The sequence below is a fragment of the Fusarium proliferatum genome, assembly GCF_900067095.1.
Source record: "Fusarium proliferatum ET1 genome assembly, contig: FPRO_scaffold001, whole genome shotgun sequence".
Classification (NCBI taxonomy): domain Eukaryota; kingdom Fungi; phylum Ascomycota; class Sordariomycetes; order Hypocreales; family Nectriaceae; genus Fusarium; species Fusarium proliferatum.
In genome coordinates, this window is record NW_022194790.1 from 3,589,781 (window position 1) to 3,614,429 (window position 24,649).

The 24,649-nt window shown below is 51.3% G+C and overlaps 2 protein-coding genes across 2 annotated transcripts; both read left to right on the top strand.

Annotated features, from left to right (window-relative positions):
- Nucleotides 1-855: 855 nt before the first annotated feature.
- On the top strand, nt 856-2,569 carry FPRO_00908 (uncharacterized protein; the record flags this gene model as incomplete). Its single annotated transcript, XM_031221214.1, has 2 exons — nt 856-1,130; nt 1,201-2,569. 2 exons carry the CDS (start codon nt 856-858, stop codon nt 2,567-2,569), a joined length of 1,644 nt encoding a protein of 547 aa, XP_031075564.1.
- Nucleotides 2,570-3,532: 963 nt separating this feature from the next.
- Nucleotides 3,533-24,452, top strand: FPRO_00907 (uncharacterized protein; the record flags this gene model as incomplete). The annotated part of the gene is made up of 2 exons (XM_031221225.1): nt 3,533-22,927; nt 22,983-24,452. The coding sequence occupies 2 exons, from the start codon at nt 3,533-3,535 to the stop codon at nt 24,450-24,452; spliced, it is 20,865 nt and encodes a 6,954-aa protein (XP_031075565.1).
- Nucleotides 24,453-24,649: the final 197 nt, after the last annotated feature.

A 24,649-nucleotide genomic window follows, 5' to 3' on the forward strand; every position in this document is an offset into this window, starting at 1 on the left:
TGGCGTTGAGTATGACGATATGGTCATGGTTGAAAACGCACCAGATAAAGGGATTTGGTATGTTTCTGGTTGATACCTCCAACGATTGGAAGGGAAGTGTTTTGGAGGGGCACATGCAAAGAGACTGAATTGTTCACTACTCCGTATCCAGCCATCAACAAGTAGGCGACCTATCACTGTAGCGGAATTAGCGATAATATCGAATGAAATATTTTTCATACCGAGTAAGGGCTGTACTATGGTACACTCCCCCTATGGAGCATGAAAACGGACATTAATATAGATTGTCAAAATAAACTAAGCAAAAGGTATTCTAAACTTAGGTAGTAAAGATATCCTTATACTAAATTACTCTAAGTATTTTTGTCAATTAGGATTGAGGTCCCGGGTTTTCTTTCCTGCCCTAGACTCCCAAAGACCCTTGCTCAGTTCATGGAGCCAAGAATGCCTGCTGATCTCGTCGATCGGATTTCCATTGAAGCGTCCAGCTCCGCAACTTATACTAGAGTGGAACTAGCGCCCTGATGTCTCCGCATCAAGCGTTGGTCGGTCGGAGTTTTTGTTTCATCGATGATGCCGTTGGAACGGTGCAATGTTGATGACCGACTCGGACCGTGTGGTGCGTCCGTTTATTATATCTCTGACGATTCGAGTATCTCATGGAGCCTTGGATGTTTAGGCCTCCCCACTACGCTGAAGATAGACGAATCGCTTATAAGACCATTCCCTGTCACTGTACCCCTTGAGACGCGCAACTGTCACCATTGCATGTGTTTTCCTACGTTCAACCTAAGGTTCATAATCTGCCTCTGGAATTCCTCCTTCTCTCTGCATTCTCATCTAAACACGAATATCATGGGGCTACCTTGGGAGCTTATCACAGCCTTTGCTGCTACAGGTACCTTGTCGCTCGCATGGGCACAGAACAGCTGGGTAAGACTTCAGCTCTTAGGACACTTCACAGAGTTTTGGTTTGCGAGCCTCGCTGTCTGGGGCATCTGGGCAGTATGGATATATCCTTTATTTGTGTCTCCCTTGAGACATCTTCCTGGACCTTCCGGGAACCATTGGTTCATGGGTCAAGCGCAGAAAATCATGGCCGAACCCTCAGGTGTTCCAATGCGAGAATGGTTCGTGGGCGTATTTCTTGTGTCTAATTCGAGATGACGGAAAACCCGCTAATCAGCAATTTTCGTCTAGGGCTTCTGAGATTCCCAACGATGGCCTACTCTGCTATCGTGGGTTTTTCAATCAAGAGAGAGTGATGGTCTGCTCACCCAAAGCCTTGGCTGAGGTACTTAGTACCAACAGTTATGCATTCCCGAAGCCCTCTCATTTTCGATGGTCCATTGGTCGTATTCTTGGAATCGGCATCTTACTTGCGGAGGGGGAGGAGCACAAGATGCAGCGCCGCAGCTTGACACCTGCATTCGCCTTTCGTCACATCAAGAATTTATACCCAGTCTTCTGGAGTAAGGCCAGGGAAGTGACACGCACCATGGTAGCAGAGTTCGGTGGCGAGGGAGAGGTCCATGTCGAAATATCTAGTTGGGCATCACGAGCCACACTCGATATTATTGGTCTCGCTGGGATGGGTCGGGACTTTGGCGCCATTCAAGACCCTCAAAACACTCTCGCTCAAACATACAAGCAGATATTCAAGCCTTCACGCCAGGCTCAGGTCCTCGCTTTTATTGGCATGATTATTCCGATGCAATTCATCACAAAGCTACCTTTCCGTCGAAACGAGGATATTGCTAAGGCGGCCACCGATATCCGGGCGGTCTGTCGAGATCTTATCCGTGAGAAGAAGGCAAAAATTGCCAATAAGGAACAAGCCGATGTTGATATACTATCGGTCGCTCTTGAAAGTGGTGGTTTCACTGACGAAAACCTGGTTGACCAACTCATGACATTCCTGGCTGCAGGGCATGAGACAACAGCATCGGCGATGACCTGGGCAATATATATGCTTTCGAAGCATTCCGATATCCAGAGCAGGCTACGGGACGAAGTACGTGAACATCTTCCCTCTGTGGATTCGGACGTCGATATCACCAGCCTCGACATAGACCGCATGCCATACTTGAATGCGGTGTGCAGCGAGGTTCTGCGATATTATGCCCCGGTCCCGTTGACGATGCGCGATGCCGCCTACGATACCACCATTCTCGGCCATTCAATCCCTCGCGGCACACGCGTCGTCATTGTACCGTGGGCTACTCATTTCGATACTGAGCTCTGGGGCCACGATGCGGGTCAATTCAAGCCAGAGCGGTGGCTCCCATCGGGTGGAGAGAGTGGTTCCGCTGACCGCAAAGCAGCAAGTGGCGGAGCGAGCAGCAACTACGCGTTCCTGACTTTCTTGCATGGCCCACGGAGTTGCATTGGATCCAGTTTCGCCAGAGCAGAGTTCGCATGTTTGCTAGCGGCATGGATTGGTCGCTTTGAGTTCACCCTTGCGAACCCTGAGGAGATGGATGAGAAGAAAGTGGAAATTCGGGGCGGTATAACGGCCCGGCCCGCGAAAGGTATGCATGTCAATATCAAAACAGTGAGCGGCTACTGATATGATACGGGTCTATTGGTTTGGCGATTTTGGGTCAGAGATTCGTTGTACAGTACAAAGCTTGATTTACTTACATTTACACCATATTATGTTGCACAGACAATATTGGGTGTGATGGTGTGTCTATGTGTGTAAGTCGGGAGATTCGCGAGGTGGGTGTGTGTGGGTGCAATTATTGAGCCGTTCATTCACGTTGTAGCTTGTCTTAGCTAACGGGTAGGGATGGAACGGCTCGCCGATACACTATATCTACGAACATTCCTAACAAATTCTTGTTAGTTCTGCCCAGCTTGTAGAAAATGAGATCTTGCTCATACGTAGACATTGTTATCCAATGAGGTAGAGTTGCAATACGAGGCCGGCACTGTGAGACAATCAACAAAAGAGATCATTACTTTTCGATACTGAACAGGGTAGGCTCCACTTCGTGGCCTGTAAGAACCGACGCCGTCTGCCTGTGTGACTGCATACGACTGCCAGCTGGCAATGGATCTACGATGTGGATATTACGACAGCGCTAGCCAATGTGTGGCGGCCTGACTGAGGTATTCAGATTGTCGAAGCACTTTAATTAAAGCCAGACGCCCACGATGTCAGGCCAAGTGTGACAAACCTAGAAGTTGTCTCTTACAACATGCCATTTAGATCCGGCAATACTCGCCTAACCATCAAGTGTATGTACAAGTCAAGATTTGAGAATTAGCGCCCACGCCTCCTCATAGCAAATGGCTCATCGCCCAGCCCAGAAGACCAGATCAAATCTAAGACCCGCAACAATCCCCACCTATTCTATTTCAGCTTGACCAACGACGTGCGACCCCAGCCACCGCCTGTTTTGCGGGCCGCGGCGGATGGGCCCATGAAAGCTGGCAACGAGCTCCCGAAAACAAAACACCATCAAAACATCACACTCAGAACCCCTTCCACGAACCTCGCAACGCTGGTAGACCGTAAACCGGCGCAATGCAGCGAGACAATCGCTCTCGGGACCCCGAGGGATCTCGCCGCCGGTGGTACGAGTCTCGCGACCGCGATCCGAGAGATCAGGGAGATTCGCGTCAGCAATCATCGCTGCCATCGCAACAACAATCACAACATCCCCAACAACCAAACCCGCAAATGTATCAGCAACACTCTCAGCAACGAGCATATGACCCTCAACGTTATGAACAGTCCCCTATGTATCAACAGTCACCGCAGTATCCGCAATTTCCACCACCTCCCCAGCAATATCAACAATCGCAACGCTATTCCAGCGCGCCGCCTCAGCCGGTGCCAGGATATAATAACCCTTATCAACCACAGCATAATCCACAACGACCTCAGACACCTTCAAGTGTTTTCTCGTCCTCAAGTGACACATCGACATCACTATTAGATATCTCACGATACAAGGACACGAAACAGTTTGGTGGTGTTTTTGGCACATTTTTCAAGGCACCCTCGGACCGGGTCAAACAGCGCCTCCACAGAAAGAAGAAACAGAAGCGTCGCGTGCTTTACTTTGGCAACTCATCATCATCTTCTGTGAACTCTGACCTAGCCTACGGACAGGGATACGTCCGGCAACCAAAAAGTCGTACACTGAGCCCCCGAAGCCAAAGCCGTGCCTCTGGCCAAGGCTATGCCTTTTCTCCAGGTCATGGTCCGAGTCAAGGACATCGGCGGCGCAGCTCAGGGGGGTCCGATCGCGCATCGCGACCCACGCCTCGGAAGAAGACCGCCGATGAAGAGATAATGGCCCTTGGCCAGCAACTCTCTGACTTAGCGCGGCGGTCCAAGGAAGACGAACAACGCCTATCCAGCCGAGGATCAGGTAAAGGTAAGGCGGCTGCTCTGGGACTTGCAGCTGGCGCAGCTATGGCATCTGGTTATGGCCGGCAGAAACACGGCTCACGGGGGTTGGGTAGCTCAAAGCAGCGCGTCGACACTTCGGATGATGACTCAGACTGGGAGGATGCCTCTGACGATGAGTCCTCTAGTAGTGATGACGCTGCCTCAGCTGCCGACTCCGAGCTTGCATATGGCATCGTTGGCGAATCTATTAAGCCCGCAGCTGGTGCCGCAGCGGCTGCAGGAACTGCAGTAGCCACACACGCTTTGCCTGGCTCTATAAGGCCCTCAGGTCAAAGCCCAGTGTTTGACCCTCGGCGACATGGAGACCGGGGCTCTATCGTTGACCCTCGCCTCTTTGGCCCCTACAACTCTCTTCGAGGCTCAATTAATACTCCATGTGGCTTCCGGGATGAAGAACAGGCTGCTGCATACCGTCGCGACTCTGCTAGCCTAGAGACTGGTGGACCAATACAGATGCGAGATGTGTATCCTGTTCCCATCTCTGATCCCTATAGATTTGACAGAGGCCAGTTCCCAATGTCTGACAGGCGCCAGGATTCGTCGACTCGACCTGCGCCGGTTCCCCTGCAACAGCCGGTTCCCAAGCAGGCGGTTTCATCAAAAGTTTATAATGCCGAGAAGTTTGACGACACAAACCGCAGGGAACCTCGGCAGCGCAAATCCGAGCTGCCCGACGGGAAGAGTTGGGCAGGAGTTGCTACAGCAGGTCTCGCAGCAGCAGCGGTCGGTACGGCTATGGTATCTTCAGCATCCTCGCGAAAGAACAATTCCGAGAATCGTGATGGGAGGAAACATGACCGTGCTGATCGAGACCGCCGTGAGCAAAAGCGCATCGACCTAGAGCGCCAGAAGGCCCTAGAAGCAGAGGAACAAAAGCTCAAAGAGCTAGAGCATCAAAAAGCCCAAGAGTTGGAACGGCAAAAAGTCCAAGATCCGGAACGTCAGAGACTCGACTGGGAACAACGCCTGGCCCACCATACCCAGCGACAGGAAACATTGGAGGACGAGCGTGAACGAAATGTGAAATGGGAGCGTGACTACCGTGGATCGGATCCCGAGCCTATCTTTCCCAAGTATAATGACGAGCGAAAATCTTCACGACGATATGATCATGACGATACCCCCACGGATAGAATGGAGAAGAATGTTGGTGTTGTAGATGTGCCTCAAAGGGATCAGGGCGAAGTTGAAGCATTCCATATTGAATCGGGGCCGGAGTTCAAAGTGCTGCGTGAACCTGTCGTCCAAGCTGACGACAGCAAGCGTGATGCGACTCAAGATGGCCGTGACCTTCCTCTACCTGTCGGTGCTGGCCATCGCCCTCTAAGCAACTCAACTCAACCTGTACATGAGACTATTGATCCCTTCCAGTACCAAGTTGCGGACGATGCGTTCACTGTGTCTCAAAGAACCACACCTGGGCGCCCTCTTACACCTAATGTTGTCACCATTGAGCGCGAGCCTAATTTTGAAGACTCGCCGCCAAGTTCTTCAGCAGCCGACGCTCGGTTAAGCCGACGAGACTCCTTTGAGATTGAGCGTATGGTTGACGAGTACCGTCGGGAGACTCACGATCCAGCACAACGTCGCGATACTCAAGACGATCATGAGTTCGAAGAGGACGAGCGAAAGGCCAAATCTATTCTTGATGAGGCCAAACATGCCACAATTCCTGCTGCAGCTGCCGCAATAGCTTCCGCCGTTGCAGTCGAACATGAGCGGTCTCAAGAGCATGGACACCGTCGCTATCCAAACAATAGATCTCAAGATAGCTCAAGAGATCGCAAAGATACTGTGCAGGAGGAAGCTGACAGGTTCTATCGTGAGGCATGCATCGCCCGAAAAATTGCTTCTGACGAATTACGATCCCGAAGTGCATCCCCTGAGCGATCTGTCGTCGACAAGTGGCAAGAAGATAAGAATGATCCATTCACAATTGTCACACCGCCGATCATGGAAGACAAGCATTCGGATAACAACATGTTTGATGGACCAGATGCAGATGTGAAGATCGATAATAAGATATACCCCCGGGAAGAACGCCATTTCCGAAACCTGGGTGACAATTCTTCTGCTCTTGTCTTGAGGTCAAGAGAGCCTTCACGAGAGCGTCCTGTCCTCAATCTGATATATCCTACTCCTGCCACAAGTCGTCAACACACTCCAGCTCCTCAAGCACAAGGTGTAAGGCAGGCGGGTGATGAGGTACCCTCGCCTGACGATGTCAGCATCGGACCCAAGGGTGAGATCATCTCTGCTAGCGAACTCGTGTCTGTTCCCAAATCTGTCAGCTGGGGTGAGAACGAGACGAAGAGCTTTGAAGTAGATACACCAGAGAACCGAAGTGATTCCGACAACTACTTTCCTACTGATAAATCGCCCGACAAGCCGAGGCCGAAGCTAAACAAGGCCAGTCGCTGGGGTATCCTTGCCGCGGCACTGGCTGGTAGCAGCGCCGAGCCACACAACGAACCTGATTTTGTAGTGTCATCCAAAACCCCAGATATACCCAGAAGCTTTCCAGATGAAGCAAGCAGAGACATCTCTGTTCACCGGGTTGAAGACGTTTCCGGTGACGATACGATTCACGAACCTCCAGTCCCTGGACCTAAACCTCCAAGTCCACATCCTCAACAGATGCCTGGCGGCTTTGCAGATGACTTTGAGTTTGCTGCCACGCTGGCTGCTGGCCTGAAGGATACTGGCTTCAACCCCGACATCGTCATTGATGACCCCTCCTACAGTCGGCGTGACTCTCCTCCAGGTGTTCAAGAGGCAAACGGTGATTCTCATGGCAGCACAAATGGCAACTCCTGGTACAAGCGACCTTCCGCCGAGGGCATTCCTGAGCCTAAAAATGATAACATCCCAAAACTTCTCCCCGAGCAAGGGTTTGTTCTCGGAGAGATTGAGACCCCTCAGGAAACGCCTTTTATTAGGTATGAAGGCGAGCACGACATCAAGCCCGACTCGCCAAAGCCTGAAGACGTGCCACTTCCTCAAGACAGTTCCGAAACTTCGAAGTTGAGCAAGCGAGAACCGCGCAAGCGAGACAAGTCCAACGTTGTCGTTGTTCAGGATGATGGAAAGATTGTGAACATCAAAACGGAGCCGTCACCTTCAAGGGAAGTCGGTGAAGAGGTGTGGGAAGATACCACTCGCAAGAGGGGGAAGAAGGATCGTAAGGGCCGCGATTCCGATGACATGGGCCCAAGTACTTCTTCTACTAATCACTACGCGAGCGACGCACCAGCCAGCGACACCAGATCTGATCATGAACCTGAACCGAAGAATACCCTTGCAGAATACGATCGCAGCCAGAGCTTCAACGCCGTGGATATCGCCAAGGTGGCTGTGCCAGCTCTCGCCTTGGGTGCGCTTGCCTCCTCAAGTTCAAGAAAAACGCCATCTCGCGACATTCGCTCTCAAGACGAGCAAGACGCTCCCAGGAAGTCGCACAAGCCTTGGAATGACGACGATTACTACTATGACGACGATGGGTCTCGCGTCTCCGCCCCTGTGAGGCCTTCGCATCATCGCCATTCATCTCGAGAATTATCCTCCCGAGACGTTCGATCAGACGATGAGCGAGAAGACCACAGGTATTCAAGCAAGCACAGGAAGGACCGCGATTCTCGCGACGATGCCACATATCGAGATTCTTCTACACTGGACCCCACTGATCGAAGGTCTGTAAGACGAGGAGCATCTCGAGATCGTTCAAGAGATCATAGGTCTAGAGAAAGATCCAGACATAGGTCACGGGATAGATCTCGAGATCGTTCAAGAGACCATAGGTCTAGAGAAAGGTCTAGAGACAGGTCACGGGAAAGAACAAGAGATCGATCCCGAGATCGATCTCACCACAGAAGGCCTGATGATGATGAGCGGCCAAAAAGATCGAAGCGTCACACCTACAGCAATGACTCCCCAACCCGGTCATTAGCTGCCTCCGAAATCTCTGTTGGTAGTTCAAGCAGCAAGAGAAGCAAGAGGTCGAAACGAAGGAGTGGAGCCGAAGAAGATTTCGGCGACAGCAGAGAGAGCCCATCGGATCGAAGACGTGACTTCTTTGACGACCGAGATGTTAGCTCTGTCGTATCTGAGTCGCGTGGAGATGACCGTCGGCGCGAGAGCGGACATAGACGCAAGTCTTCGCGTTATGATGATGATGATGATGATGTGAAATCGGTTGCATCCATGCCTGGCTCATCTCGCCGAGACAAGGAGTACAAAGAACGCAGAACCCCTGAGAAGCGACCGAGCAATAGTGTTCTTTCTAGCCTCTTCAAGTCACGCAAGGATAAGAAGGATTCTTTTTTAGATAATGCCGGCACCCTTGGCGCGGGTGTCGGCTTAGCGAGTGCAGCGGCCATTATTGCGTCTGATGCTGCTCGTTCCAACGCCGCTGAGACCTCATCAGATCACGAGAATCCTGTCTCTCGTGATGGCCGGCCTCGTGCGCGCAGCTTCGAACTGGTTGACCCCGAAGTCGTGCCCCGTGTTATCAAACCAGCCATTGACCCTCAATATGGCGACCTCCTTCCGCTACCTCCCAGCGAACCAACTAGCCCTTCTTCTGGTCCGGAGGAACTACCCCCTCTTCCCGACAGCAGGCCTGACACGCCTCCAGAGGAGCGTATAATTCGGCGAGATTCACGTACCCATCAGCGACGTCGTAGCGTTTTTGACACGCCCACAAAATCACCCAGCCGAACTGCTGTTCCTATCGCCCTTCGTTTGGGTAATAGGTCAAACCCCGCCTCTCCTGTTAGCTTCAAGGCGTCCCCCGCTAGTTCCCCTATAACCTCTCATTCGGATGCTGTGGTCATGTCAAGGCGAGCAGCTCGACCAACATCCTGGGACAACAGTCGAGAAATCATGCCACTGTATCTTCTTGAACACTCACGACACCAACAACCAACTACTGGCTCAGTGCTACCTGCGCTCCCACCTAGTGAACCTAGCGAGACTTCTGCAAGGAACTCACCCGAATCCGAGTTCTTCAAGCATAGTGACGATTATTTCGGCTCCGGTCTTGATTTTACCGGCCCTGATCTTCGTGTTGATACCGAGCTATCGGAGCAGCATCCCAAGGACTCTGTCGCAGGATCTCAGGAAACAACGCCTCGCGCGGAGTTTATGCCCATGCTCCCAGGCCCTCTCTCCTCTGACACTGCCAGAGAGCATGAGAAGGAACCGACAACTTATCTCCCGATGCCTGCAGAAGTCATTAGCAAGGAAATGGAAAACGATGTCTCTGCTACATCGTTGCCCTTTGACGCTTCTGACATGGCTGTTCGTACCACTTTGGACGGCCAGCAACGAACTCACTCACCCGCAGACAAAACAAATGACTTTACATCTGCTGATGAGTATTTCTCGGACGCTCTCGAGGGCCACGCAGAGCAGATGGCACCAAGAGAAGCTGTTATCAAGTCTGTCCTTGAGCCTGTCCTTGAGCCTGTTGTCGAGCCTGTTGCCGAGCCTGCTGCTGAGCCTGCTGCTGAGCCTGTCGTCGAGCCTGTCGTCGAGCCTGTCGTCGAGCCTGTCGTCGAGCCTGTCGTCGAGCCTGTCGTCGAGCCTGTCGTCGAGCCTGTCGTCGAGCCTGCTACTGAGCCTGCTGCTGAGCCTGCTACTGAGCCTGCTGCTGAGCCTGCTGCTGAGCCTGCTATTAAGTCTGCTACTGAATCAACTGTCGAGCCCGCTGTTGAACCTATCACCGAAGCCACGAGTGAGACTGCGCCTAATTCTTCTACGATTTCCGCCGAGATTGCCACATTCAAGCAACCTGTTACTCCCGAAGAAGATGAAACTGTTGGTACGAATGACGAAGTCCTCGAGCCTATTCTTGCAGACTTTTTGGTAGAGGATAGCACTGGAGGACTCGCAATTGGGTCCGCAGTTGAGGATGCCACAGCTCTGTCTCCAGAACTTCCGTCACAAGCAGTTGAGGAAACAGACCCTGAGATCATTGAGCCTTTCAATGGCCAGAACACCAAACCTGCTATCGACACGACTTACGAAAAACCCGAATCCATCAGAGCGCCGGACAGCATATTTGTCACAGATCCCATTGTTGAAGCAGTTTCAGTAAGTGATTCCACTACGAAGTCCGCCGCCCAGCCTATGGAAGAAAAGCGAACTACCGATATTGCTCGCGACACCAATACCGGGATAAACAACCCTGTTACCGAGCCTCAATCAGTACCAGCTGTTGTTCCCTATACGGAGCCTGCTACTCAAGAATCGGAAACACCGTTTGTAAAGCCTGGGGATGCCGCTGCCCAGCGTGCAGAAAATGAGATCACCACCGATGAGTGGTCAACCATGAACGCAAAGGATAGGAAAAACATGAAGAAGAAGCTCAAGAAGAAGGGACTTGAGCTGATCATTCAAGACTCTTTCGACGTTCCCGTCCCCGCTGCTAGCAAGGGTGACAATACCGTTCTAGGCGACGAGGCTGTCGTAGTGAATGAAGCTTCTGAAACAAAGCCGGCTATGGTTGAACTCGAGCCCACCCACAAATCTACACCTCAACCCTTTCAGGTTTCTTCTACCGACCCTTTCGCCACCGAAGCCGTGAAGCCTCAAGAGCCTGAGGCTTTGCATGAGGAACAGAATACGATCGCACAGTCTGAAGAAGTCCAGGAAGTCGTTGAGCAAAACAAACCAGTTGATTCGAACTTATTGGTGGACCAGGTAGCGGAAGAGTCACCAAGAGGGCTAGACAACGCCATCGAATCTGTGGTACCACTAATAGACCCTGAGCCCGTAATCGAATCTTCTGCCAATGCTCAAGCTACTGCGGAATCGACCTCCATCACCACTTCACCTATCGCAGAAGCGGCCCTTGAAGAGCAACTGGTGTCTCCATCCAAGAGCAAGAAGAAAAAGAAGAAGAGCAAGATGCAGCAGCCATCCGAAGAGGAAACAATCTCTGTAGAGCCAACAGTCACCGAGGTTGAAGGCACAGGCCCAGCTGAAATTTCTGAAGCTGAAAAAGAAGCGTTTGATGCTTGGACGGAGCCAGTCGCGCCCATTGAACCCTCTGCTGAATCATCTGAAACAGCTGCCCATAGTGCCTCAGGTTCTATGGCGGAACCACTCCCAGAGGTCTCTGTTGAGCCTGTTGGTGCAGATGCATTCGATGCCTGGGCCCAACCAGATACCATGACTGAAAGCGTAGATGCTCCAGAGAAGGCACCGGATAAATCTACAAAAGCCTCCGATCCGGCTTCCGAATCCCCCATTGTATCAGCCGAGGGTGACAGCGCCGCTACGCCCAAGTCAAAGAAGAAGAAAAAGAAGAAGAAGGGCGCCAGAGCCGATGATGAGCCAATGGTGGATAAACAAGAGATGCCTCAAATAGGAGAGTCTCTTCAAGTTGAGGACGTTGGTGACAATGAAGCGATTAAGAATGCCAACAGAAACCCGATGGAAGAGCCGCCCGTTGTGGTAGCTGAGCCCACCGACTTTACTCAAGACAATGAGGCTCCGGACCCACAGTCTGTTTTGTCATCAAAAGATACTGATCAAGTTCTTGATCGTGGAAAGGCTTCTCCAGTTGAGGCTCCGGAGCCTGACGATCCTGAGTCCAAAGATGATGTCGATTATCAACCGGCCGCTCGTGATTCCCAGACTTCCGCCAAAGATCCACGAAAAGACAGACAAAGTCAAGGATACTTCCCATCTGCTCTTCGGGCACTCCCCGCCACGGCTGGGATTTCCGCTTTCAAGAGGATGTGGGGATTCCGGGATCAAGCACAGACACAAAATAAATCGGTTGAACCTGAGCCTGATGAAGTAAGTGCTGATAAGTCAACGGTCACAGGCACTAGGTCTGATATCATTACACCGAAACTCCATCGTGGCGCTCCCAGGGATAGAGATATTTCTAGCGTAAGCGCTGGAAACCCAGAAGTTGCCGACGTCGAGCCAGACGTTTCCGCTGCTGATACCGCTCCCGAGACGCATGCCAACAAGGTGGGTCGCATCACAATAGAGCCCCAGATCTCTGAACCACTCTTCTCGCAAGGAGATGCGCCGGCAGACGAGTCTCAAGGAACTTCTTTTGGACTGGAATCCTCCCAAGTTGACGAATCAGTCAAGGCTACAGGGGATGCTAACCTCTACATCCTTGCTGAGGATGAAGTGACTACCACTACGGACAGACAACTCACCGAGACACTCCCAGTCTCGGCTCTTGAGGAGGACTCCGCCGAAATGTTAAAAGATAATGTCATTGGTTATCCAGCAACAAGCGTGGGGGATGCAACAGCTTCTACTGAAACCGAGTCCGACAAAATCAAACAAGAAGATTCCTCGACGATAACTACGGCTGATGATGTTAAGCACCCAGCACATGAATCTACTGCGGATTCCTACAAGGATTCAACAATACCAGCTCAGGCTGATCTTGGTCAGCTTGTCAAAGAAGAGTCTATTGCTCCAGTCGAGGATGAAGATGTGGGACTTGTGGTGGTAGGCTCAGAATTGAGCACAAAGCCCGTAGAAGCCAGCATTGGAGAAGTAATCAAAGAAGATGCCAGCAAGACAACTGGAGGAGAGGGTGCGAAGTCTAGTGTGGAAGCTCCTGGCGAAATTAGCGAGGCGGATGCAATGGCATTGAAGAAGAAGGCCAAGAAAAACAAGAAGAAAAAGAAGAACCAACCTAGCCAGGATGAGGCTCCCAAGGAAGAAACCAGAGACACTACTACGGACGTTAAAATCAGCCAGGATGGATCAGGTGCCGAAACAGCAGTAATGTCTGGCAGAAAGAACCTTGATATCCTGGTGCCAGATCCCATGGTTGAAACTTCTGACTCTATTGTTGAAAATGCCTTCCTCAACCAGAAGCCTGATGAAGAGTCGATACATGGCGTACTGGACGAATCAGGAGTCAAGGACCAGCCACAGCTTGATGCTACACCAGCTGAGAACCAATCTCAAGAGCAGTCATCCTTAGATACTGCTTCAGTGGAACCGCAAACCAGCGAACGGTTGCAGACTGATGATCAGTTGTCTGAGCATGGGCATAAGGAAAGGCTGCCAAGTGACGCTGGGCCAGCTGATCCTGAAATCAAAGAACGATCACAGATTGATGACAACTCAGCGGAGCATCACGTTCCGGATTCCTCTGAGATCGGAAAAGAGCCAGTTGAGCCTAAAGTCGAAGGATTGGCGCACATCAGCGACGAACCAACTAAATCGGAGCTAAAAGAACAGCTTCAAGCCGATGGCCAGCCATCTCAGCCTGAAGCTGAAGAGCAGCCCCAAATCGGTGGTGAATCGTCTGAGGTTGTGTTTAAGGAACGATCGCAGACCGATCTCCCGATGGGGCCCGAAACTGAGGAACAGACACCTGCGTTTGGCAACTCAACTGTTCTTGATATTGAGGATGAATCACAAACAGCAAACGTGTCAGCTGGGCCCGAATTACGAGGCGAGGCACAGAGTGAGAAGCCGGTGGGCGAACATTCAATAGATGAGCTACCCCCGCCTGCAGATGATGGTTCCCCTCAACTTGCTCTTGATGAAGCACTGCCTCCAAGGACACCAGATGCTCATTCTCTGGAAGTGGAAGCCGCTAAGGAAGAACCCTCTCTCGCAGTTGGGAACTTTGAGGCGGAGAGCGAGAAGGCAGAGATCGAAGCTCTGCTCGAGAAGAGAGCGAAGAGGAAAGGGCGACTTTTGAGGAAGGATCAAGCACGTCTTGCTGCTCTTGAAGAGAGTGCCGCTCAAAGGTTAGCGGCATCAGTCGTCCCTGAAGTCCGAGAGCAAGTTTCCGAGGAACCGGTGGACATCAGCAATGCTGAAGGACCCCAACAGGAGTCTGAAACAATCGACACATCAAAGAAGGCTGAAGGCACTCTAGACGATGACAAACAACACTCAAGTGAGGAAGTGCCTACCGCCAGGCCTCCTGATGTCGTTGAAGTCCGTGCCAACGAAGTTTCGACTGAAAGTGAGACTCGAGATGTTGAACAACCGACTGAGACCACCGAGGCGGCAATATCCCTGCCGGCTGTAGAAGGGACCGAGGAACACATTGATGTTATTGATACGGCTGTGACTACCGAGCCTCAAGATGCTATAGAAGCTCCTGAAGACAACACTTCAGAGTTGGCGAGCACTAAGAAGTCAAAGAAAAAGAAGAAGAAGAAATCGGTATCTCTTGTTGAGAAAGACGAAGTTCAAGGTGCAGCAAAACAGAGCAGCGAACCGCCTGTGATAGTATCCGAGCCCTTACGCCTCGATGAAGCTACAGCCGGCGTCAACGAAGTACCGGTTGCTGAGCTAGTTGCCGAAGAGGTCTCAAATGAAGTGCCATTAAAGGATGCCGAACAGCCTGACATACCTCCTGTGAACCATCCCTTGGGGCCTGCAAATGAGAGTACGGCCGTTGAGGGCGACACTGAAGCAACTTCGGCTGCTATTATGGAAGAGGCCGAGCTAGAGACCTCACCCGATAAGAAGAGCAAGAAAAAGAAGAAAAAGAAGAAGGCCACTTCCTCTGACGAGCCAGAGAGGCAGCCTGAAGCCGAACCCGCACTCCAAGAACCTCCCGAGCCAACATCTAAAGACTTGATCTCTGATACAGCCAAGAATTTTGCTTCGCAAGAAGCACAGTCTGACGTTGCCCAGACTGCAGAGTCAAGTGTTATCGAACCTACAGAAACGCCTGTCCATCAAGATGGGCCGTCGCCTCCCATGGAGTCGGAAGTCATAAACACTGTCGAGACTACCCCAGTAGATGATGAGCAGACACAGCCAGCTGATGCCAAGACCACCGTAGAAACCCCTTCTGTCCAGGAACCAACACCAGCCATGGACAAGCCTGATATCGTAGCACCCGATGAGCCTCCCTCCGAAAATCCTCCCGAAGCCGAGGAACCCGATTCACCGGCGAAACTGTCAAAGAAGGACAAGAAGAAGAAGAAGAAGGCCGAAAAGAAGAAGGCTGCTCTCGAAGAGACCCAGGAAACTGAAGCTGAGGCTGGCCTTGCTACCTCTTCTCAGGATGCTGACGTTTCGGCCGATACTGGTATCCATGTCCCCGCCGAAAATCCTCAAGCCGCGCACGATGAGACCCCTAAGCAGACCGATGAAAACGAGACACCTGACAGAGCGGCTCCTTTGGAGGATAACATAACTCCTCCAGACAACCATATCAATATACCAGATACCGGTAATTCTGGAGAGCTTCCAAGCGAAGAACCAGCTGGTCCTGAAGACGAGCGGGGTGGGTTAAGCCTCAGTCAATCCCAGACCGACCAAAAGAAGAAGGCTAAAGACAACGATTTTGAAATCCTGCAGGACCCCGAGACCAACCGTCCAACGGAGCCGGAGATGATTCCGGATCCGGAAAAGCAGGACGACGCCGCCGCCGCCGTGGATAAGGCACAGAGCCAAGGACCTACGGAGGGTACAAAACGGATGGAGGACACGAGCAGAGCTGGCGATCTTGAAGCCCATGTCGGGTCCGGGACGAAGCTGGAGCCAGAATCGGAACCGGGACAGGAACTAGGAGGCAATAAGGAATTTGCAGGCTTGTCAAAAAAACAGATCAAGAAGTTGAAGAAAGTCAAGGCTCTGGCTGCCTTGGATTCCTCGCCCAAACCACAGACGCCCGAGGAAATCGGAGCCTCTGAAGAGGCACCATCGGAACCATTGGCTGAAACTGGATTAGAATCTAAACCAAAGCCACAGGTTCAATCCGAGCCTGTTGCCCAAAGTTCTACCGAGGCAGACCCAGAGCCTGACTTTAAGGATGAGAAAGAAGGACTCCCGGGGATCGAGGAGATTGTACCTATAATTGAGCCCGTCATTGAAGCTGAATCCGAGTCCAAAAATGAGACTCAATCTCTGGACAACACCAATATTCACTCTCCGACTGGACAAGCCTTTGCCAAGCCTGAAGCTGATGCCGCCATTCAGGGATCTCAACTTGACTCTACAGCCCCTGGACAGGATATCGTTGTTCCTGCGCCGGAGGTTGATCTTGAGGATCAAGTCGCTAATTTTGGTAAAGGCCCAATTACTAACAGTGCAATTGAGCAGAAGAGCGTGGTGGAAATCGATGCCTCATCAGAGTCGTGGGCTCTACCAAGACAGACACCCAAAGAATGTGTTGACACGATTGAGGTCCGTGGCTCAAAATTTGAAGCAGGAAAAGAGGCAGAAGTCGCAACCAAGCCAAATCTCTCGGAAGAGCTCACCCAAGATCCCACGCCCTATTTCGAAATGAAGCATGATACGACAGACAGCGCGCATGTCATCCTATCTGAGGAAGTTGCTGCCTCCACGGTGCTCGAGTCTCCTTTGTTAAATGAGCATGCATCGACAGACGCGCCCGTCGGATCTGAGGATGAAACTGCCCGAGGACAAGCGACTGATGATAATATTGAGTCTATTCCACAGCTTCCTGGAGCTTCTGCAAACTCTCATTTGGACCTCGACTCCGTCGGCGGAAACCCTGATGCTCTACATGGCCTCAAAGAAGGCGAAACAGACCATACCCGGAAACTCAGTGCCACAAACACAAGTGCTTCTGGTACCGTTGCCTGTGATGTCTTAACGTCCTCACCACAGCAGATTGCAACGAAGGCAGCTGAACGACCCCCGCTGGACATAGAGTCTTTCGAGGATCGCCCTTCACCGCCGGACACTACTGAACAAGCGTCTAAGCGTCTGGAAATTCCCGGTATTCCCAAGCAGCCCAAATGGCCAAACTCAACCTCTGAACAGGCTCATGAACAGTCGCATACTCCACCTATCTCACTCACCGTTCAAGCGATTACCGATGCTTCCAGTTCAGAGATAGCACCTACGGCCACTTCTCTCTTTTTAGAGGATTCAGCAGACCCTGACCATGGCTTGACTGACACCCCTGAAAGTTTGTCTGCATCTGAGAAAAAGAAGTTGAAGAAGAAAAAGAACAAGAATGAGCAGGAGGCCCTCCATGAAGATGCCGATCAGGTCGAGGAGCCAAGCAAACCCGCAGGCGTCGACATCGCTCCAAACCTCGCAGTCTTTCATGAAATGATAACACCTGCGAATCGTCCAGCAGACTTGGCAATTACTGCTGCATCCACGTCTGACTCAAGGGCAGGCTTCGGAGTATCTGGTTCCCCTGTGTCTGCCGCAGAATTCGAATCAATGATCCCTCTTCAGATTGCTGCCGACATAGGAAATGAGGAACAAGATCAATTTACGAAGGAGAGGACGACAAAAGCCTCTTCCGAATCTCATCATGAAGAAGCTTCTTCTGAACCATCTCATGAGCTTGCTATTTCTCATCGCACACTCAAAGCAATGGATAGTGTAGGCGTCCAAGACTCTGAACCAGTCAACGAGGTCGATGAGAACCAAGTGGCCAAGGGTCTCGAGATGGCGCATCCACGGTCTCGACAAATACCGGGGTCGATTTCGCCTGATTCTCCAAATCAGGTGATGGACATTACAGGCGATGGATATCCTCATTCCTCAGGTGCTCAGCAAGCTGAGAATGAGTTTACTGTCGAGGAGTGGGCAGCCCTTTCTTCCAAGGACAGGAAGAAGATGAAAAAAAAGCTAAGAAAGATAGGTCTTGACCCAATCATTCAGCCTTCTTTCGAACCGACTCATTCAACTGGCAAACATCTGCCCGAACCTACGTCCGACACTAGCCCTCCTATATCTCAAATCGAATCAGTCAGTGGTAGTGGTGGTGGACAATTTGTGGAAGATCCGGAGTCGTCAAGGACATCTACCAGTAAAGATAATGTTGGAAAGAAAACGAGCTTCGAGGTTCGCAATGATGGCATCCACGAGGGCATTCTCACAGACGCAGTATCTGCACCTGAGACACGATCAATCCGCGAGACTGAACCGGATCAACAAAAGCCGCTGAATGGTGATACTGGACCTTCTCCTATACAGGAAACCAAGAGCAACGACACAAAGACGGACGATGAGGTTCAGGCTTTGACCGAGACACAAACCATCGCAGAGACACCCGTACTTTCTGGAAAAGATCAACACACGCCTAATATGCAGGAAGACGTTCATGACTCTCTACTACCCGAAAATGCAAACAAACAGCAGCTGGGAAACGATTGCGTGCCAATTCTATCGTCAAAATGGGAATCTTCGTCACTGAGTAAGCCAAACCAAGAAGTGAAAACAGAGCACCCCACTAGCCAAGCACCTCCAGATTTGGAGCACTTGTCCAAGTATACCCGAGAGATCGATGGCGATTTTGTCAGCGCTACATGTGCAGTAGAGATGCTACCACAACAGGAAACAGGAGAAGTCAATGATGAGGTGGTACCGGTTATAGCATCTGACTTTCTGCCAGAGGAGAGCAAGAAAACCGGGGAAGACGATGAGCCTGCCCCTGTTCCAGCCGAGAATTTCCTCTACATCGATGAGCCAGCCAATTCTACTAGGGCTGAGACGGACCACGAAGCTTGTCTTCATTCTGCTGAGCTTGTTCAGAAGCATCAAATTGACAGCAAGCCCTGGGACAAGTATGAAGCGGTTTCATTCGCTCCATCAACAGATCACTCCCCAACCATGATCGACCGTCCAGCACCTGAAGTTCTACAAGAATCCCCCAAACAAGCGGTGAGCCTTGATTTGGCTGGAGTCAGTAACGCTGATAACTCCGCTGAGGGTTCCAGAGCCCATCTGGACAGAGAAGGAAACTCTAGCCTACGAGCCGTTACTGTCAAAGAGTCTGATGAAGCTATGCACACAGGCACACTCACAACCTTTAAGGAACCGGAATTGTTGGAGTCAACGGAACCTCGGCACGATGTAACCACGCAATCAGCGACAGATATCCCTGATTCGAGAAAGAACACCTTAGATGTTTCTCTCCTTGATGCACAAGCTGAGCCGTTCCAGGAAGATCTTGTCGGTATCAGGCCAGGCGATGAGAATGCCATACTTCCAGAGAAGGACGAAGAGAAGAAGCAGCCGAAGCCGAATTCAGATACTGCTCCTTTCGTACTAAGTGATGCCAACAAAGACTGCGCAGTTTTGGAAGATGCCCAAACACAGCAGGAAACTCAAACCCAGCCAAAGCCTGCCGATACAATACTGAACGATCCTCATGGAACCCAACCAGGAACCGGACTACCAACCACTGGCCAGGCTAAGATTGATGACAAAACAGCACCAGCCGAGTCGGGCGATATCTTCCTGGAGCTTGAACCACCATACGGGGTAATGCCTATGACAGCCACAACTGAGATCGAAAGAGACTGTCACCCCGCCGTGCCTGACGAATCAAATGTACCATCAATGCAAGTTGAGGAAGCTGCTCAGATGGAAGACTCAACCACGCCGCGTTTCCAGAACGACAAGGACATAAAAACGGGCTACGCTTCTGAGACGTCAATCACAGAAGAGAAAGCTTCACCAGAGCTAGCAGTCTGGAAGCGCATCGAGTTCCCCGGAGCTTCTGGCGGTAAATCGACTCTGGATGATTCAGATATTGATGATAAGGCTCAAGTAGTTGTGCCAAACCTCTCACTTGAGCCCGAGTCCTCGGGAACCGACCAGGCACCGCATCAGGCCACACAAGGAAAGCAGCACCTCGAAAGCAAATACAGGGATGACCCTGTTGTTGACTTAATGATTGCCCAGAAGGAAGAAGCGAATGCCCCCCTTCAAGATTTTGGTACTGGAAATCCCACTGTCAAAACTGCACAGAGTCCTCCGACGTCGACAGGTAGATATTCTGCTTCTGGCAAAGGCGGGCCGTCGCTGGTTCAGGTTGAGGCAAATGCATCTATTGGGCCCTCACCAAGACAGCTCTATGAACCTTCACCTGCTGCCACAGAAGATGCGCTTGTGAAGTTAGCCCCAAAGAAAAAAAAGCAGAAGCAAACGAATCATAGATCTATTGAGGTAGCAACAGAAGGGAATCAAGGGGCGCTATCCAATCAAGCTGTTTCTGACCATCCTGCCGACAATCACCTTCTCTCAGAACCGAACGCCCCAGCTCCCAAAGAGGAGCTTGCGACAACGGAAGTGTTAGACGATTCACAGCCAATACCGGTCAAGATGGAATCTGGGAATAAAGAAGAAACAGACCAGCAGCCACCGGACGGTTACCTAATCCATACCGAGCCTTTTCAGCCCCAATTGGCAATCGAAGGTCAGTCAGATACAGCTGTTCAAGCTGCACCAGGTCCTGGAACAAGTGACAACGCTCCTGCTCCGACAAAAGATGGTTGCATAGACCCAGAATCCCCTGTGGCAACTCCCACCCTGCGACATAGCCCCGCAACTACACTCGTACATGAGACAGTGGACGAAGATACGGAGATGACGCCAGCTTCCAAGAGTCATTCCATTACGGCTTGGTCGGAGGAGATGAAATCGATTGGGGATGCACCGTCCAGAGGCGTGGCCTCTGAAGAGACAAGCAGTGCCTCCAATGGGCCATCAAATTTGACAGCAACAGCGACAGAGTCGCCTAACATCAAATCTACTGACAAGTCGTTGAAGAAAGAAATGAAGAAAGCGCAGAAAGTAGGGGTGGAAGCGAGATCCGCTGGGCCATCAGTCTCTTCGGAACATGCACCTTTTATTGATCGAGATGCTCAATTCTCTTCTGCAAATGAGGCAACACAGTTGAAAGAGATTGACAAATCATGGTCACAAGAAACATTAGATGCAAAAGAGGGAAAGAAGGTCTTGAGAAAACCCGAGTCTACTTCCATGTTTCCGAAAGGACCTCCCGATGCGAACCCACCAGCCGTAAAAGAACCTACGGATCAGCCTGTACGCTCCTTAGAAGCTACAGCCGCCACCTCGGACGTTTTGAAAGATGGGCCAGACCTGCATAAATCCAGCAAGCCCAGTACATCGACTTTCGCTGGAATGATTGCAGCCACCGCCGCGACGTTCAGCTCTGCCATGTTCGGGGACTGGATAGAGGGTGACAAGAGTAAAGGCGCGAGACAAGAAGAAAAGAAACCCGAAAGCAGGGATGAGGCACTGGAAGAAGGGAATAAGGAATCGCAAAATGATAGCAAGGCAGCAACAAAGAACTCAAATGACGCCAAGTTACCCGTAAAAGATATCGACAAAAGGGTACAGGGGAAAACCACAACGCACCGAGAAGTCCAGGATGCGAGGAGGAAGAGACCAGAAAAAGACTTCGCTAGTGGTGGTGCTGACCACAAGGAAAAGCATCATGACATTGCTACAGATGCTAAAGACAAGAGCGAACCAGCAGAGAGAAAACCAAAGGCTTCAAAAAAGACAAACAAGGTCACATCGTCTGTTCACGAGACATTGTTCGATGCGCCAGGAAAGAGTAGGCGCTCGGAGAGCTACGAGGGAACATCGGAAGTTCTTGGCACATCAAAAGGTCCTTCGACGAACCCAAAGAAAGAGCACAAATCAACTTCGCGGCAATTATTTCCAGAAACGTCAGACATAATGGAAAGTCCGGTGCTTGGCAAAGGAGAATTGGAGCTGTTGAGAAGCTCCCCTCAGCCTCTTCTTCGTCGTGGATCTGACGTTGAGGAGCCCAAGAGCGGTCTGTTACGAGAGGATAGCAAGACATTTACACCACTGGTGGGCTCGGAATCGGATATTAGTGATCTACGCCGATCGCCAAGCAGACTCTTGGAGCCAGTCCCAGAGGTTCCCGAGGCCGAAGTTGAGCCAGCCAAGGATGCATTCTCAACACCAAAAGCCAAACGCGACAGCGCTCCTGTTGGCGAAGCATTGAGCTTCCAGAGACGAAGTAGACGCTTGAGTGAAGAGGCACATCGTGACAACGGATTCGGAGGGGATTTAGCAACTCTAAGGCGAAGCAAACCTGCCAGTAAAGAGGCTTCACACGACAGTGGAGTACATCCCGAAGACTGGGCTGAAAGGGAAAGTCAGATACAGCCAGTTGCAGACCGAACGGTGTTGGAAACTCCCGATCCGCTGAGCGAGCGAAGACTTCGTCGATCTCCGCGAGGTACACCGGTGTTGCGAGAGCCTACAGCACCTGGACCAACACCGGAGCCAGAAAAAAAGAAACAATACGGGGCTCTAACTCCAGCTGGCACGGCAGTCGCCACCGTTGCAGCGGGTGCGGGCTTAGCGGCAGCCCTACGAGGAACTGAGCCTTCGACACCAGTTCCAATTCCGACTACGAGTCCCAACCCTATTTCATCATCAGTTTCTGGTCAGAGAAGCGCTTCAGACAATGCCACTCCTTCTCGTCGGTCAACACCTCGTCTCGAGGGTTCAGGACGTCGAACTGTCTCTAACACCAGCCTCTCTCGGCGTCGGACCCCGGAGCCGCTTAAGTTGAGGCCTGATAGCCCAGGCATCAACCGCTCCTCAGGCACCCCCACACCGCCGCTCCGCCGTGTTGACAAGCGAATGAGCAGTGATTTGCGGGCTCTTCGTCAACAAAACACCACCGCCGCCGCACCTGTCAGTTCCACGCCTGTCGCAAATGAGGGTCGCGCCCGTGCCAAGGACATGGCCGACGTCTATGTAAGTATATCACCAACTTCTATACTAATGTAATATGTCACTTACAACAATAAAGGATGGCTTTGGTGAGGGTCGCATCGGCTCACCCCGATCACCAACCCGGCCACACAGCATGCGCCGCCGACAAAGCATGCAGGTCCTTGAACTCGAGAATAAGGTCGAGCAGCTAATGGCCGAGAACCGAATGCTCACCGAAGCCCGCGCTATGGCTGAGACGAGCCTTAGTCAACGAGCCGCCAGCAGTTTAGCCGATCGCGATGCCGAAATCGACAATCTCAAGCAATCATTACAATTTCTTCAGAACGAAGTCTCTAGACTTTCAGAAGTTAACGACGGTCTTGCAAGCGCCAACGCCGAACTTGCAAGCAAAGACAATGGTCGTGTAACTGATCTTGAGAGTCGCAATGCCGCTGTCGCGCGTGAGCTGGAGGAAGCTCGACGCGAAAAAGGCAACACTGAACAGTCTCTTGAAGCAAAGGACGCAGAAATTGCCGAGCTTCGCGCCAAACTTGATTCTGCCAAGGAGAAAATTCGTGACCTTCAGCGCCAGATTTTAGAAGCCAAGGCTGGCGACGATCATTTTCTCAACATCCGCGACGAGGATCATTTCGACCATCGTTGCCAACAACTTTGTTCCCATGTTCAGCAATGGGTGCTTCGTTTCTCCAAATTCTCTGATATGCGCGCCTGCCGCTTAACAAGCGAGATAAATGATGAGAAGACAATTGATCGACTCGACAACGCCGTACTTGATGGATCCGATGTCGATGTTTATCTCCGGGACCGGGTGAAGAGACGCGATATCTTCATGTCCATGACCATGAACATGGTTTGGGAATTTGTCTTCACTCGCTATCTTTTTGGCATGGACAGAGAGCAGAGACAGAAGCTTAAGTCACTGGAGAAGCTGCTGACCGAAGTCGGCCCCATCGAAGCAGTACGCCAATGGCGCGCCGTTACCTTGACTTTACTGGCGAAGCGTGAAAGTTTCAAGCGTCAACGTGATCTGGACACAGAGGCCGTTGTTCAGGCCATCTTCCAAACACTGTGTAAGATCCTCCCACCACCGTCGAACTTGGAAGATCAAATTCAATCTCAGCTACGACGTGTCATGAGAGAGGCCGTTGGTCTCTCGATCGAGATGCGGACGCAAAAAGCTGAATATATGATGCTGCCGCCTTTGCGCCCTGAATACGACGCGGACGGTGAGCTTACCGCAACAGTTCAATTCAACGCATCGATGATGAATGAACGAAGCGGCAGCATAACAACCTCAAATGAAGACCTTGAGGCACAAGGTGCCATCGTTCGGGTTGTGCTTTTCCCACTTGTCGTCAAAAAGGGGGATGACAATGGCAAAGGCGACGAAGAGATAGTCGTATGCCCTGCACAGGTTCTTGTGCCCCGCTCCAAGGGTTTGTTTGGTGGTGCAAGTGATGGTGGAAGCACTTCCATCGGCGCTCGGAGTCATATAAGTCTTGTGACTGAGACAATGGGTCAAACTGAGGTAGATTATGTAGATTAAGGGATACAGGATATGGGAAGATACCACTTGGGAAAAGGATATAGGCGGTGTTTTGGTCTTGAGAATTCTGGGGGACAAACGCATTACTAGCGAGGATTTCCTTTGTTTGTTTCTGGTCTGAATGAAGGGGAAAGGGTCTCACGTTCTCAGTTTTATGTTTTGCTTTTCCTTTCTGCTTTTTACGTCATGCCTGGGCT